Here is a 14,917-nt window from a genome sequence, read left to right as displayed (position 1 = left end):
AGGCTGACGTTTCGGGCCTAGAACTTTCATCAGAAAAGGGTCCTTTTCAGATGGAGGGTCTAGGCCTGAAATGTCAGCCTTTCTGCTCCTATGATGCTGCTTGGCCTGCTGTATTCATCCAGCCCTACACCCTGTTGTCTCCCATTTCCATCCAGTCAGCTTAAACTAGATTTCAGAATTCATATTTTATCCATTACCTATGCTATTTACAAAATGCCTCGAACAACTGACAAAACAAACCATCATTTTGTGCGAAGTAGAACAATCGAGCATTTCAATTATGAAATGAGGAGCTCATAGCTTTACAACTGGTGGTGAAGCCACCTACCACCAACTAACGTGTAAATGTTTACAGAGTATTCTACATTGAGAGATTTAAAAACTGAATGAACAATGCAGCTGAATAATATTAACTCACTCTTTAGTTGTTTCTGTTGCAATTCCATTTCATTTTCACTATTTCCATTAGGAAGTGAAGCATTCCCATTTTGGGCATCAGAAGTCCAAGACTTAATCAGCTGTTGTTCTATAATTGCTACTACATCCTTCTTAGGGACATGAAGGATTCCAAGGTTGGGAAAGCTAATCAGAAAATACATTTGTTAGTCACTTTCACAGAGGGATTCAAAAGAAAATCAGTTTGATATTACAAATATTTATAACCTGTTTTAAATCAGTTGATGCATCTCTATGATAACTTTGCCGTGTAATGAAATAATGCATTTCTCCTTAATCTCTAGAATGTTAGTTCAAATAATGTTCAGATTGTCTAGATCAAAGTTTCTTTCCTGTACTGACTGTAAATGGTCTTGTCGCATTAATCTGATTCATACGTTTTAGAATTAACTTTTACCTTCAGGAATTAAAGCTTTAAATGCAAGATAAATGAAAACTCTTTGTTAAGAAACTGTTATGCATCTACTCCTGTATTTACTCCAGTAGAAAAGAAAACTGTGCTTATCCTACAAGGTCAGAGTGAACGTGAGGAAATTAAACAACGGATGGCCCATCTCTGAACCTCTCAATTGTAACACAGAGTTGGAATGAGGGTAATCATATCCAATAGAAATATAAATTATTGATGCGTGTCCCAGAATCAAAGAGTTGTACTGCGGGTATAACATAATTAGGTTAGGCACATCCTAAGGCATGGCACATTAGCAGAGAGTTGCACTGTTGGGATTAGAAGCTTTATTTATCTGGAATTTCCTCACAGGGGCAGTTGTAGATCTGGTCTTGGGTGGCAGCTCATTTCGAGTTCTTGAGAGAAAAGGAGACAGCAATTTTCAATCAGCTTGGAGTTCAAGGAAGACATTTACAGTTATTTTCAGTTAGCTTGGAGAATGCAGTGAAGTTTAAGTTTGAGATAAGAAGTCCACAGCCAGCAAGTTTTGAGGAAAACGTGGTGGATTATTCAGACAAAATGTAATGGAAGGATCTTCATGAAATTTCATACCTCACAGAAAAGCTGGAAGATTATTGAAAAATCAAGGTAAATTCAGGAGGGCTGTGTTTTCGTTTAAGGAAAAGGGAATGAACCATCAAGATTACATAATATCAGGGAAGTCTTGCTGGGCATTATGGTTGCAGGGGTTTAGTGGGAATGGAAGAGTGTGGTGGAAATGTAAGTAAATGCAAAATTGAATTTATAGCATATGTGTCCTTGACCTCACTCCTTGACCTAGTGCCCTTTTCTCTTAGGGAATCTGAGTTATTCCAGCTCATACGCATAAGGATGGAGGAGGAGGTACATACAGTACTCCAGAAGCTTCCTCTCAGGGCTCTCCAGAGGTGCCTGGTTCCATCATTACACATCTTCCCCCACCATCACTATAATGCTAAATTGAGCAGAGTTCAAGCCAAGGAGGGTGAGCCTGCATCAGAAACTCTAGGTCCAAATAGCCGGGTGATGAAAACTCAAATTCTTTCAAGCCAAAATGACCAACTACAGATTAGGCCCTCTCCACCCCAGCTGCGAAACATGGGATATAGTAGAAGATGTAGGATGAAAGCACTTCTGAGGGCATGTGGGTAGCACAGTGACACATACTTGTAAACAAATCTTGCTTTTTGTAAATAATTATGCACATGCACATTTAGATCGTCTGGTTTTGTGTGTTGGTTACTGTCAGACCCAATGAAGTCACACTCATTTGAGAGATAAGCAGCCTGCTTAACATCTCAAAGAAGTAAGAAAATGTAATGGTATTGCTCATCTCTCACAAGAAACCAAATCTGGATCACAGATAGCTTCAGATATCAGGGAGCTTTGGACCATGACATTGATAACTGTAGTGAAGGCATTGCACTTCAATATAGGCAGCACTGAGGCTAAACACAATGCACAGTGATCATACTATGGCCTGGCTGAAAACATCTAGCACACTTACAACTGCCTTGTGAGCGAGAACAGTAAATCAGCGATGATTCTAAAATCTCTGAAAGCAAATTTTCATTCTATCTATCAGATGTTGAAGTGAGTGCATTGCCATTCAAGACTGGGATGTATACAAGGGCAATTCACATGTCCATTCGCCCTTATAACACAGGGGTCTGCCAAGAGAAGCTGCACAAAATGCCTGCCCCTCTCAGGTTCAACACTGCCCAACAGAATGCTGAAGTATTTCAGGGCAGTTTAACAGTCTGCATGGACTCAGAAACATTGAAGGTTAACCAAAAGGGTAGTCAAAAAGGGTAGCCTCAGGGTTCCTCTTGGTCTGCTGCCTTTTACACGAAACTTCACTGCACAGCACTCAGATATCTAGCTAATCTTACAGCCATGCGATGTTAGTGCACTATATTACTGAATGCTGCCTTTTCCCTAAAATTCCGTAGAACTTTTAGTGTGTAGATTTGAAAGTTGAATGTCAAGGTGTCAAGTGTACAGTCAGATGGATAATAAGACATTTATTCAGCAACAGAAAAAGGACTTCAAAAATAATCAGGACATGTCCTTTGTACTAAACAGGGACTGCTTATCATATAACCAACAAAAGGCTACACAATTAAAAGAAGTCTAAACCCAGTTCAACCATTTTGGAAGCAGTTTTTAATTAAGTTGTGCCTGGCTTCTCAGGTTGACAATGCGTTGCTCTGTCATACCTGTCCAACCTGGTCAAGAAGGATCCCGACCCGAAACATCAGCTTTCCTGCTCCTCTGATGCTGCCTGGCCTCCTGTGTTCCTCCAGCTCCACACTGTGTTATCTCTGACTCCAGCATCGGCAGTTCTTACTATCTCTGGTCAATACCCTGATTGTCATCCTTAGAAGATTGTTGTTGATCTCCATTTCCTCTTTATCTGTGACATTGCCCCATTTACTATTCCAGTTGTGATGGGCACAGCATGCCACAAAAATGCAGCACACCCTTTCTGGGTAATGCTGCAATGCCCCACCTGGGTCGTCCAGGAATTGAAACTTCAACTTAAGGAGACTTATGATCTGCTCCACTCTGACCCGAGTGGAAGCATGCAGCATTGTATCTTTAATCTGCTCAGTCTAAAAGTTTAACAAAGATGCCCTGATCCATCTTTGGAGGGGGTTATCCTTGCTTCCTAGCAACTATCACTGCTTGGCCCAACGACCGTGGAGGAAGTAGGAACCTCTAGTATGTACACATCATGGAAATTATCAGGATATCTGGGGGAGACCATCAAAATCTGGCATTGATGGCAACACATAATTTGAACATTGATGGAATGGAAGCAGTTTCATTTGACTAACACTGTGTGTCGATGATAGAGTCCTCCCAAAGCTACATGAGTATATAGTGCCCTGCAATTGGGAAAGCCAGCGGTGGTGGAAAATCCCACTGCTCTTCTATCTCTTTTTTATGGGGGAAAATATGAACAGCTCTGATTGGGGGAAAACGGTATCAGTTACCTTCCAGATGCATTTGTCGGTTGAGGATTGGGAGATGTCACAGGGGTCCCCAGTTATTTGTTGAAATGAGCTGCTGGCATAAATATCCAGAGCAGCTGTAACCTTGATGGGCACCTTCTCAATTCTTTGGGGTTCAGGTTTTACTCCAGCAGATGCCACACGTCAGTGATGACAATTTGTACCCATACAGTGTTTCAGAGAGCTATAGATAATGACAGCGAGGTCTGTATATGCAGGGTCACTCATTCTCCTCCACCTCCTTCAGGGATCTTCACTTGCTGCTTCGCCCTCTGGTGGAGGTTGCTGGAGGTTGCTGCTCTTGCTGGGCTTGCTTACATCATGGTGATAGCTCTCTCCTTCAATGTTGTCTTTGCATATAAAGTAGTGCCAAAAGGAGCCACAATGATATTCATGGCAGATTGGTGAGCAGATAATCTGTGGAGAGTGTCAGATAAGGAACACCGTTTCATGAACGGTGTTCCTGAGGCCTCACATCAATTACAATGAAGCTCCATGTTAAGCCCTGATAAAGTGTGACACGGAGGCTTTGCAAGAAGGTCAATGTCACACCTTGATAAGAAGTTCTGAGACATGTAACTTTAACCAAACATATGTTGCAGAACCAAAGTGTTCAGGTTAGTTTAGCAGAGTGGAATTTTGGCAGTAGGCAACTATTATACCACACCACACCACGTCCCAAAATAGGCAGCCTTGCACAGCGCAGACCATGTCTTTGCATGCTTGCAATTCAATGTGCATATGTGCTGGTTCTGAAGCATTGTCTCCCATTGACAGCGATGGAATATTTTTCAGAAATGCTAAGACCAGGTGATACTCTTAAATTAGTGTTTGATTACATTTGCTGAGCTGACTTGACAAGGAGACAATTCATGTAAACAATGTAAAGCTCATGATAGTTTGAGGCCGTAATTTGCAATGTGCATTCTGGATGATGAATTACTTTCCAATGGAGTGCAGTTTGAGCCTAAATGGGTGGCAAGATTGAACCAGTGGATGCATGAATAATACAACTGCCCTGAGCAGAGTCTCCCTTTCAATGAATTTTATTCATTCCACCAAAGAGGAAATAGTAAGTTACTTGGTCCACTCTGCATGCGTTGGTAGCCATTTTGTACCATTATTGCTCAGTTGACTCTGGATCAAAGATGACAAGATTTCAACTACACATCGTAGTGAGTGACTTTCAGGCTCTGCCTGAGATGTAGGATGCTCCCATGATCCTTCGTGTACCTTTTTTTAAATTCCAGTCCCTGTGTCCGTGATGAACTTTCAGCCTCTTCTATTTCTTTACAGCACTTTATATAACTATTAATGTTCCCCCAGAGCCCATGACTTTGTTAATTCTCATGCCCTTGTTTCTAAATTCCTTCCCCATGCCGGAGTGATTGTAACAGATAGCATGCGTGAAGTGTTGAGGCTGGTGATTGGCCGATACTGTTTGTGTGGACCGAATTCAGAGGAAAATTCTGTCCAGGGAGTATGCAGAGCTGTTGTGGTAAAGACAGGGTTAGTTGAAGACCTGGACTAGAAAGTATTGAGTTTCTGGCACCAGGTTCCCACTCTGACTTTTATGTTGGGAATTTGTACCACTTATTTGTTGGAGAAAGGGAGGAGAATTGAAAGTGACATATAACTGAGATGAACTGGATTACTAATGAACTGAAAATACCTGGAAATAAGGTAGTCACCACTTAATAGTGAGATTCAGAAGTTACTGGTTAAAGTTTAAGGTGCAAATTGTGTTTTTTTCCTCAACATTGAGATTCCAGTTTTTTCTTTGTTGTTGTATTTTCCCAACTTCCACCATTTCCAACTCCAGGGAGCAGAAAATTACAACCAGAGAAACCATTATTCTGAATTTCCTGGTGGTATAGATGAGCAGGGGTGCTCGAAAATGTTAAATTGATTCAATAAACAGCTGTAACATCATTTATCCTAATGTACAAACACCAAAGAATTGATTTTAGCTTTACTAGGAAAGCAGGTATGAGGACAATGAGAGATTAACATTTGGTATTTGTTTTTATGCTTTTTAATTGTCAACATCATTTTAAACATTCAGTTCTTAATTTCAGGACGGGTGACCATCAGAAACGCAGTCCAATGATGTTAATTGACTTCCCAATATCATCTAATTTAAAATCACAAAGATCCCACTTAATCCCCAAGAAATCTGTGAAAAGTTGTGATTTGCATAGAAACCAGCATAAAAAGGAGCTCTCAGGTGAAGAACATCAGATCATTTTGCATATCTTGGAGATATCCTTCTAGGCTCTTGTATGTATTGTATGCATTCAGTTTAAGATTCATGCTCTAGAAAGGATCTGTTGACATTGGAGGTAGCCAAAATGACTGAGCGAATTAAATTGTAAGCCTAGGTTGCTTTTTAAATCCTTGGGTGTCTGAGAGTCAGGGTGATTTAATCAATGTGTTTTAAGTAAAGGGTTTTGGTATGGACAAATTACTTTCCCTAGTGCGGACATACATAATGTTAAAACTGGGCAATTCAGGAGAGAAATCAAGGAGTGGATTTTCACTGAAGGGACATTAGAAATGTAGGACATCTTTTCTACAAGAAGTTGTGGATGCTGGGCAATTGAAGATTTCAAGACTGAGAAATACAAATTTGATAGGTAAGTATATTTGAGTAACGTTAAAAACAAGCCAGGGAAATTTAAGTCTAATATTGAAAGATTGAGACTGAAGGGGCTGAATGGTGTCCTGCTGTTTCTGCTGTTCCCAGGAATTGAAATTCTTTCAGATTCAAATTTTCATACTTAGGCAAGTATTTGGTTTCCTTAATTAGATGTATATGACCTAGTTTCCAAATCAATATCCATCTCCTAACAAAATAACATTTTTAAAACTATAATTTTAAATGTTTGAGCTCATTCCTTTACAACACACCAGGTTATTGGAATTACTTTATGATGTCTCCACATGAATAAAGATAGAAATTATAACATTATATTCTTTTCAATTGTTCACTATTCAATCCTAAAAAAAATCTACATCAGAGAAACCCTGGCTATCAATTTGATCCAATGATTATTACCTTATCAAATATAGCATTTTTCATCTGATTCAGAATACTTTAACAAATGAAATGCATTTGTGCTTCAGCAATGTTATTTTGTTTGTACCAGTTGCTAAATACCACTATTAGATCCTTTAGTTTATTCTGTCCCTTCTGTTGCTATCACAATGAAACTGCTAGTTCCTAGAAACATTGATGCTCTGGAAATTGTTCAAGACAGCAAGGACACCCAACTTGAGATAGCAATATCACTAGGGAAAATTTATTTATATACAGAGAACATTATCTCAAAATATTACATTTTTGTGAAAATTTGACTTTAGTGTGTACATAATTCAGTGAAAGTAGGTCATCCATTTGTACTACACCTCACCCACATTTCTTTCCACTGAATTTATCAGACAGACAAATCAAACATAATGTATAATGGGTCAATTATACTGACTATTTAAGTCCTTCCAGTAAAGTTCAATTTCACTCCAACTTTAGCAATAACATGATTTTTTCAATGTGAAGTATGGTACGTGATTCATATATATTTTAATGTTATTTGAGAGCTCTGAATTTTGAATAAATTATATGTGGGTTTTCTGTGCATCTGAAGAGGTTTAATGATTAACTTGTGGTATTTTTATAACCACTGTGGTTTTTTTTTCAAAACAAACAGTCTGAGAGAGAGTGTTCAGGGAGGTTAATGAAAATTTGTTTACATGTGAGAATTTACAGTGAACAAAGCAAACAGTGTGGTACATTAAGCTTTTGGATAGAAGACTCTGGAATTGTTTTTTTTGGCTTCGGGAAAGAAGAAAACTTGGCGGAGAAAGAAAGGTTCTTTAGTTTTAGTTTGGGTAGTTTGCAGATGTCTTGACTAAAGCTGTGTAAACTGTTGCTCCTGAAAAAGGGAGGTGTTCTACTTTATCTTAATTTCTTTTGCATTTTTTAAAAATTTTATTGTTAAATCGAATCTGTAGCATTGTCTGTTTGTGTAAAATACCACCTCATTAAAACCAAAATAACAAAATATCAAGCCAGATTTTCGTCTGGGGTCTGACTTGTCCAACTGGAATTATAACAGTCAGCAATTGACAGGGGATTGGCTATCCATCGCCCTGCTAAATGCAATGGAAATTAAAGTCCAACAAAATTTAAAATGGGTGACTAAATCAACTCGGTAAGTAGGTTTGGTTAAATTTGGCCCCTTTAAAATGACCAGAAATGCTTCTTTTGTTTTGTCCTAAAGTGCAAAATCCCAACCAATGTTAGATTTTCATACTTTTAGTTTTGGAGATGCAGCACTGAAGATGGATCACTTTTCAAAACTTTGAAGTGGTTGACACCTCTGCAACTAAAGTTCATAGATAATACTTATCTAATCACCAAATTCTAATCTCAAATAAGTGCTTGAAATAAATTACTGAATATTTGTATTACTTTAAAACCACATTCTCACCTAGCAGTCATGTCGTCAGAATCCATTTGAATTACACAGATTCCATTTTCACATTGTCTTCCCACTAGGCTGTGTACATGCAGAAGTGGAGGCTCATCAATGGTCACTAACTGTACAACAATTTTGGCAGGTCCAGTGTAATTGTGTATCTATAATTGAAACAGAGATTGAGGTTGACGATTATGTAGGACATCTTATTAATGTAAAAAGCAGTTAAGCACGTGACTGGGGTTAATTCATTAATTGACTGGGTAGATGAGGGAGTCCTCTTGTGGTGTAGAGGTAGTGTCCCTACTCCTGGTCCAGGAGGCCTGGGTTCACATCCCTCTTACTTCAGAGGTGTGTAATAACATTTCTGAACAAGTTGATTAGGAAAAAATAGGTTAATTTTTTTAAAAAATGAAAAAGTAGATGAGGGCTCTTGTGGCATAGTGATGGTGCCCCTACCTCTGAGCTAGGAGACCTGGGTTCAACTCAACCTACTCTAGAAGTAAGCACTAACATCTTTTGAATAGGCTAATTGGAAAATGAAAATAAAATTGACAGAGGAGATACGAAGGGTAAACAAATGGGACTGACGTATGGAAGCACCTGTAAAACAGGAAAGAAACCACACACTCCCCTCGGAATTCTCCTTTCGAACACCCCAGAGATGGTCTGGTCCTCCACCTCCACCTTATCTGCACCTCTGACCCTTTGAAAGTGAAGCAGAGGAGTGTTCACTTGCCTCTGACAAGGTGACCTTCTGCATTATTAGGCTTGTCCAGATACAACTATCCTTAGGTGCCTGACTGAACCTCCAGGAACATTGGGCTCCACTGATGAGAACGCCCTCTAAGTCAGCTGCAGGAGCAGGGTCTACAATGAGATGTAGTGGAAGGGAGAGTCCTAGTCATACAGCATGGAGACAGACCTTTCAGTCCAACTCGGTCATGCTGATCCTGTTTTCCCAAACTAAACTAATCCCATTTGCCTGCATTTGGCCCACGTCACTCTAAACCTTTCCAATTCATGTACTCGTCCAAATGTCTTTCAAATATTGTAACTGTATCTGCATTTACCACTTTCTCTGGCAGTTCACTCCACGTATGAACCACTCTCTGTGCAGAATAAGTTGTCCCTCAGGTCCCTTTTAAATCTTTCTCCTTTCACCTTAAAAATCCTCTGGTTTTGAACTCCCCTATGGTGGGGGATAAAGACCTTGGTTATTCACCATACCCATGCCCCTCATGATTTTATAAACCTCAATAAGGTCATCCTTCAACCTCCTACACTCCGGTGAAAGAAGTCCCGGCTTATCCAGCCTCAACTTATAATTCAAACCCTCCAATCCAGTAACATCCTGGTAAATCTTTTCTGCACTGTCTCCAATTCAATAATGTCCTTTCTATAGCAGAGAAAGAAAAAACCAATTGAGGACACATTGGTAGGATGCATAAAGTTACACTGTGTGGATTCTCAAATTTGTTTAAATGTTATTGTTTGCATGCACATCTGTTTGTTTCAGTCTTTGTCTGGCCCTGAATGTAACTGAGCCAACATGATGCTTAACTTCACGTCAACACAGGATATATCATGGATCAATGTGTGTGCTGACAGCCACTACAGTATGTGGAAACAAAATGAACAAGTCACACACAGGGCAATGGGTCTTGTTGACACCATTGATCCTTGTTCTACAGCATCTTTATTCTTCCCCTGATCTCTGTATCCAAAAGTGTTGGTGTGAATGAGGTAGTCAGTGAAGTCAGGGGCAGGGAGATGTGTAGCACACAGGGAGCCAATGCATTAAGATGGTCAGAGATTAGGAACAACACCCCGACAAATTGACACATGTACCCTGACCACTTCAGGTGTGGTTGCAGCTATTTTCTTTCCTGTTGTGTATTTTTGATTTGCGATAGAGATGTTGGCCAAGGAACAGGGTGGTGTGTCCAAGTGGCAGACAATTGGAAGCTCAGTGTCATTTTTTGCAGACAGGATGTAGATGTTCTGCAAAGCAGTCATCCAGTCTGTGCTGTCTCCCCAGTGTAGAGGGGATCACATTGTGAGCAGCAAATACCATAGACTAGATTGAATGAAGTACAGGTAAATCGTTGCTTCACCTGGAAGGTGTGCCTGGAAGTAAACAGGCAGGTGTTACACTCTCTGTAGTTGCATGGGAATATGCCATTGGACGTGAGGGAAGGTGTTGCAAGTGGAGCAGGAGTGAACCAAGGTGTCCTGGAGAGTATGGTCCTTGCGGAAGGTTGACAAGGGAGGTGATAGAATCCTGCTGGAGGTGGCAGAAATCACGGCCAATGATCCCTTGGATGTGGATGTTGGTGGGATGGTAAGTGAGGACCAAAAGGACCTAATGTGGGAGGGAAAAGAGAGGGTGAAGGCCAAAATATGGGAGATGGGTCAGACTGGGTGAGATGGTGAAGGCTCTGTTAAGCATGGTGGTGGGGAGTTCTCGGTTGAGGAAGGTGGACATTTTGGAGGCCCCTTGTTGAAGTTGGCATCATCGGAACAAATGTGATGGAGACAGAGGAACTGGAAGAATGGAATAGTCAGAATGTATAATCAAGGTAATTGGGAGAGGTGGTGGGTCTGCAGTGGATATTGGTGACCAGCCTGTCTCCTGAAATGGTAACAGATCTTGAGGAGAGCAAGGGAGGAGTCAGAGATGGCCCAGGTGTAGGTGAGTGATAATTTTTTTCCAATTCTGGATGAGAGTGAAAAGCAGAACTGATGATGTCATGTCACAAAATAGTTGTGGGTTGAGAGCCAATGTCAGATTGGAGCAAGGAATGTTCAATTTATGCTACAGAGAAAAAGGCATAACTGGGACCCATGCAGGTACCATGGACACACCTTTGATCTGAATAAAGTGAGAGGTATTAAAGGAAAAGTTGTTCAAAATGATGACAAGCTTGGTCAGGCTGAGGAGAGTGGTGGTGGATGGGACAAAAACAGAGGTTGCTGGAAAAGCTCAGCAGGTCTGGCAGCATCTGTGGAGAAAAAAACAAAATCAGAGTTATTGTGGTGGATGGGGATGATTTAGGCCTTTTTTTCCAGGAAGAAGCAGAGAGCCCTAAGACTATCTTGATGGGGGATGTGGTTGCTTGCTTGCTGCATGTGTTTGCTATGTAAACTGCTGGCACATGGTGCAGATGTGAGATTGTCATAGAGGACTGCCGTACAGCAAGATGTATGCTCCCTTGACTGAGGACTGCTGATCAGCAAGGTAGGCTGACTGGTTGCACGATTGTGCTGATTGGTTCAGCAAGGCATGGATGGTCCAAGCATGCAGGTATGCGCTTAGTAAGCAAATGCAAAGAGTGCAAGTGAGTAGCCCTGAAATGCAGCTTAGTCCAATCCATGAGCCTGTCCCTGCATTCAAAGTGGCCATGTAGCAGCCCTTCAGTGCTAGTTGCTGGTGCACCCTACAGCACAGGCCTGTGCTTCCTAAAAGTTCTCCAAGTCGATTGGACAGGTGACATGATGACATGAGGCAAATGTCAAAAATCTGTGGTTAAAGGGTGCATGCAACTGGTGCCCATGGGTCCTGCCCTGAGATGTTGATTCAAGCTGAGCAATGTGCAGACTGATTGCAGCTAAGGAGGATGTGAAGTTTCAGGTAGTTGTTTGACTTCCAAGTTGAAAATTCTTGACATCTAGCTTGTTTGGAACATTTTGAGAGGATAGAAGCTGAATTTATAAGGCATTTAACATGCAATAATTCCCTTAATTAGGCTATTCGCCACTGCCAGCAAGGAAATCACTCGGTTGCAGCGAGATGCTCATGACTTCGAGAGAGGCCTTACTGGTCCTTTTTTCCAGTCCTGCCATCTTACCATAGTCCATATCGCTCAAAACCCTATAAGATTCCATCCCTTAGATTTTTTAAATAATGAAGATCAAAGTAAGATGAAGGAATTTGAGAGTACTACCTAGCTCAGGTTTGGGGATGTCACTGTGCTGAAATCATTTAAATAAGAGAGGTGATTCCCTGTAAAATAGGGGATAAACCATTTTAGACGTAATTCCAGGTTAAAAACCCTTACTATTGAGCAGGTTGTCCATGAAAATGTTCAAATTATACAACAAGGCTATTTGCCCAAGAGGATAACAATTGAGTGTTGGCGCCAAAGTAACATTAATGCCAGTTCTGAGGAAGGGCCACCAGATCCGAAACGTTAACTCTGTTTTTTCTTTCACAGATGCTGCCAGACCTGCTCAGCTTTTCCAGCAACTTTGTTTTTGTTCCTGATTTACAGCATCTGCAGTTCTTTTGGTTTTTAATGCCAGATGGTTTTAGTGAATGCAGAAATGCTATTTTAACAAGATAGGGAAAGCAACCAGCAAAAACAAACATTAGCTGAATGTGCAAGATGAGGAACAGAAGGCATGGTCCATGCTAGGCAAAATGAGGTGAAGACATTGAAGGTCTGAAACTGCAGTACTGATTCTGACTGGACCTGGAAGTGACATGCCCTAGGAGACGATCACAAACTTGAAAAAGGCTTGCAAAAGACAGGTAGTAGTCCAAAATGAAACAAGAGGGAAAGTAGATGTCAAAGTTTGCTAAGAACATGGGCTTTGGAACAAGCTGGTCATACCAAGAAAGGTAGGAGCCATTATGATTACGAAATTTTAGTGGCTATGAACAAATTAGGAAATAAGTTGGTGAAGGATGACAAACAAAAAGACTCAACAGCTAAAAATAATTTGGTGTATAAATGCAGTTTTCAGGCAGAAGATAAACAGCCTTATGATACAGGTGGATATGCACAGAGAAAATGCTCCTGGATGGAGTATGTGCTAAAGCCAAAATAGTGGCTCAGTGTTTCAAGAGGAAACCTGGTGGTCAAGATATTGAACCAGATTCCCCTCATTGCAGGAAATGCGGTCTTGAAGATTTCCTTAGCCTTCTCAGCAACATACTCCTGAGAATGTAAGTAAATAAAATAGAAATTGTAATTTTGCACAGAAAAGTTCCAAATGAAATGTTTTTTTTTAAACCCCCTAAAACAGGTGATACAGAAGGGAGACAATGTGGACAGCTGCATGAACACAGCAGGCCAAGCAGCATCAGAGGAGCAGGAAAGCTGACGTTAGGTTCTAGACCCGAAACGCCAGCTTTCCTGCTCCTCTTACGCTGCTTGGCCTGCTGTGTTCATCCAGCTCTACACCTTGTTGTCTCAGATTCTCCAGCATTGGCAGTTCCTACTATCTCTGATACAGAAGGGAAGCTATTTAAATTAAACAAGTATGTTTATATATTGAATGGTGCAGTAAGGCTCAGGTAATTCTCAGTTAGGTCCTTACTAAAAGTGGGTTGCATTCAGCTTAAAGCAGATCCAGTAATTTTCTAATGGTATCACTAAGAGAAACTGGTAGGCACATTTATGATGCACATCAATGATTTTCTCTGAGGATTTACTCCAGAGCTTGAGCATTGTTTGGTAAACAAAATGAAAAGGAAATTTAAGATTGGAAGTTAGCCTTTTGGAGCCTTTAAGTACATAAGATTAAACTTAAGCAGGATAAGTCAGGACTGACTCTAGGTCAATAAGCTTGATTTGAAAACATTCATCACATCCTGATAAACTGAAACAGGTCCTCACACATAACAACATGCCAGTTGTGTCATACTGAAACTGAATCCTCAGTTTAAATATGCTATTATGGAAATCTTGACAGCAAATAAAACATCAAAGAAATTAAATTCAAAGAAATGTACACTCAGATTTCCAGCTTTGAGTGACACAGGATATATGAAGTTACTCTTTTTTGTAGTGATGTTTTGCATACCAATCTTCCTAATTACCATTTGAGCACAACAAGGCTTATCATATTCTTGGTAGGAAAGAATAATAAATGTTGTCTGTTGACTTGGAAAGCTGATAAACTAAAAAAAGAAAGTTTAAAAATACATTAGCTGCTGAAACATAGATGCCTGTAGTAGCTGTAGATACAATGGCATATTTATCCAATATTGTATAGGAAATTGTAATATAAGGTCTCATCTGAAGTAAGTTTGACCATAGAATGTTATGTGGACAACTATTCTCTTTGGGACAATGTTCATTCTACAAAGGGTGTTGTGACAAAAGGTTGAAGATTGATTTTGCTGGTACAAGAATTTATTTTGGAAAGAACATATTTCTAAAATAAAGTTGGTGACACAAGTAACCAGTTGTCAGACTGTTTCACTTGCTTCAAGAAATTATTGGATATTCCTGCAGAGGGATGACTGGTAGTAAGAGAAGACATATAGAATTGAAAAAAATTAAATCATAATTGCCTGCTTACCTACTTGCTGTATTAACAAGATCCCTCATCTATAAATAAAACTTCTGAATACATACAAACAAACTTAGAACAAAATGAAGGAAAAAATAGATTAAAATGATTTATTTTCACATTTCATATCTTATTTTGCAATTCAAATGAGCACAAACAAAATTATACGTATTGTTTTCCATTCCATATGATACAGTCAGCTTCCCATAAGCCCCATTTTTGAACCAAATGAAACC

The 14,917-nt window shown here is 40.0% G+C and overlaps 1 protein-coding gene across 1 annotated transcript in view; it reads right to left on the bottom strand.

The window, feature by feature from the left end:
• Positions 1-14,917, bottom strand: part of LOC109912380 (nuclear factor NF-kappa-B p105 subunit-like) — a 117,056-nt gene that overhangs the window by 20,177 nt on the left and 81,962 nt on the right. The window contains exons 5-6 of the mRNA XM_048603969.1: positions 8,391-8,539; positions 419-582 (exon numbers count right to left, since the gene is read on the bottom strand). Of these exons, the coding sequence (XP_048459926.1) occupies positions 419-582; positions 8,391-8,539 (313 nt within the window). The remainder of the gene's footprint in view (positions 1-418; positions 583-8,390; positions 8,540-14,917) is intronic.

This window comes from Rhincodon typus, chromosome 12 (genome assembly GCF_021869965.1).
Source record: "Rhincodon typus isolate 14 chromosome 12, sRhiTyp1.1, whole genome shotgun sequence".
Lineage (NCBI taxonomy): Eukaryota > Metazoa > Chordata > Chondrichthyes > Orectolobiformes > Rhincodontidae > Rhincodon > Rhincodon typus.
The sequence above is the reverse complement of the archived record's forward strand: the minus strand, read 5'-3'. Positions and strand labels throughout refer to the sequence as shown.